The 1,417-nt window shown below is 29.1% G+C and overlaps 1 protein-coding gene across 4 annotated transcripts in view; it reads left to right on the forward strand.

The window, feature by feature from the left end:
• Window positions 1–258: 258 nt before the first annotated feature.
• LOC107464157 (LRR receptor-like serine/threonine-protein kinase IOS1) overlaps window positions 259–1,417 on the forward strand; it is a 6,710-nt gene continuing 5,551 nt past the window's right edge. The window contains exons 1-2 of one of the 4 annotated variants that reach the window (XM_052254617.1): window positions 259–373; window positions 708–1,176. In XM_052254617.1, coding sequence (XP_052110577.1) covers window positions 277–373; window positions 708–1,176 — 566 coding nt within the window. In that variant the 5' untranslated portion in view covers window positions 259–276. Of the gene's footprint in view, window positions 374–629; window positions 1,177–1,417 lie in introns of all 4 variants that reach the window. The other 3 variants (XM_016083076.3, XM_052254618.1, XM_052254619.1) reach the window with 3 other exon arrangements.

The following is a 1,417-nucleotide window of genomic DNA, read 5'->3' on the forward strand; positions in this document are numbered from 1 at the left end:
TATTTAGTCAACTATATCAACTTATCTAATAGTCCGCAATGCTATCTTCGTGTGAAAATGTCATCATGAAAGTATCCACCATAAATTATTACCACAAAATAAATAATAAATAAAAAATCCTAAGAAGGAATAATATAGAAGCTGACGTAGGAATTTTTTTTCTTCTCCTTCCGGATGAATTTTTAAAATCGCATAATTTGTATATTAAAAATCTTGAGCTTTAGTTAAATAGCAGCACTGAACCACTCATCTTTGTCACCCCAAACAAAATAGGATATGCATGCAATGGCAAAGAAGATCGCGAATTCTCTTTTTCTACTACTTGCAGCTCTTTCTTTCGTAGCCACGGTCCAAGGCCAGGATCAATCAGCAGGTTTGATTACTTATTAAAATAAAAAATAGTAGAGCGAGTGTCCTTGTAATTTATTATTTTTAATTATTATTTAACTATTAATTAATTTTTTAGTCTAATTTTTTTAATTTATTCGTTCAATAACATATTTCATCTCATATGATAATAAAAAACAATAAATTTTAATAGTCTTCTAGCATTTTTCTATTAAAATTTGAACAGTCATTTTAAATTTTGCAATTTCTTTAACATAATAAAGTTTCGTGATTTCTAGCAGAATTCATTAGTATAGATTGTGGACTACCTGAAAATTCCAACTATACTGAGAAGAGCACTGGAATCAATTACATTTCAGATGCTAACTTTATTGATTCTGGTGTGAGTAAGACTGTGTCGCCCCAAGATAAGACTACTCATCCACAATATTTTACTTATCTTCGAAGTTTCTCTAATGGAATAAGAAACTGTTACAGAATAAATGTAACAAGTGTTACTAGATATTTAATCAGGGCTAGTTTCCTGTACGGAAACTATGATGGTCTTAATAAGCTCCCAGAATTTGATCTTTATCTTGGAGTTTATTTTTGGGACACGGTTAAATTCACAAATTCATCTGTCAGCATAAACTATGAAATTATACACACTCTGTCGACGGATTATATCCATATCTGTATGGTTAACAAGGGCACGGGGACTCCATTCATTTCAGTCATAGAAATGAGGATTTTGGACAATGCTAAAGTTATTTATACCACTCAAGATCCAACGGCGTCATTGGCACGATTTCGAAGGTTGAATTTTGGTATCAGCAACTTAACATACAGGCGAGTCCCTTTTTTGTTTAAAAATATAATTGATTCATACTTCGACACTTTATAGTAATAGAAACTTATTATTTGTGGCTAATTCTTTTACCTATGAAAAAAATTGTATGTAATTAATGGTAATGGTTAATTGGTATATTTTTTTTAATATGAATTTTAATTTTTTAATTTTAAATAATAAATTGGTCTTTTAAATTTAAAGAATAATAATATTTGTAGAAAAATTTAAAGGTCAGATTTT

The sequence above is a fragment of the Arachis duranensis genome, chromosome 9 (genome assembly GCF_000817695.3).
Source record: "Arachis duranensis cultivar V14167 chromosome 9, aradu.V14167.gnm2.J7QH, whole genome shotgun sequence".
Lineage (NCBI taxonomy): Eukaryota > Viridiplantae > Streptophyta > Magnoliopsida > Fabales > Fabaceae > Arachis > Arachis duranensis.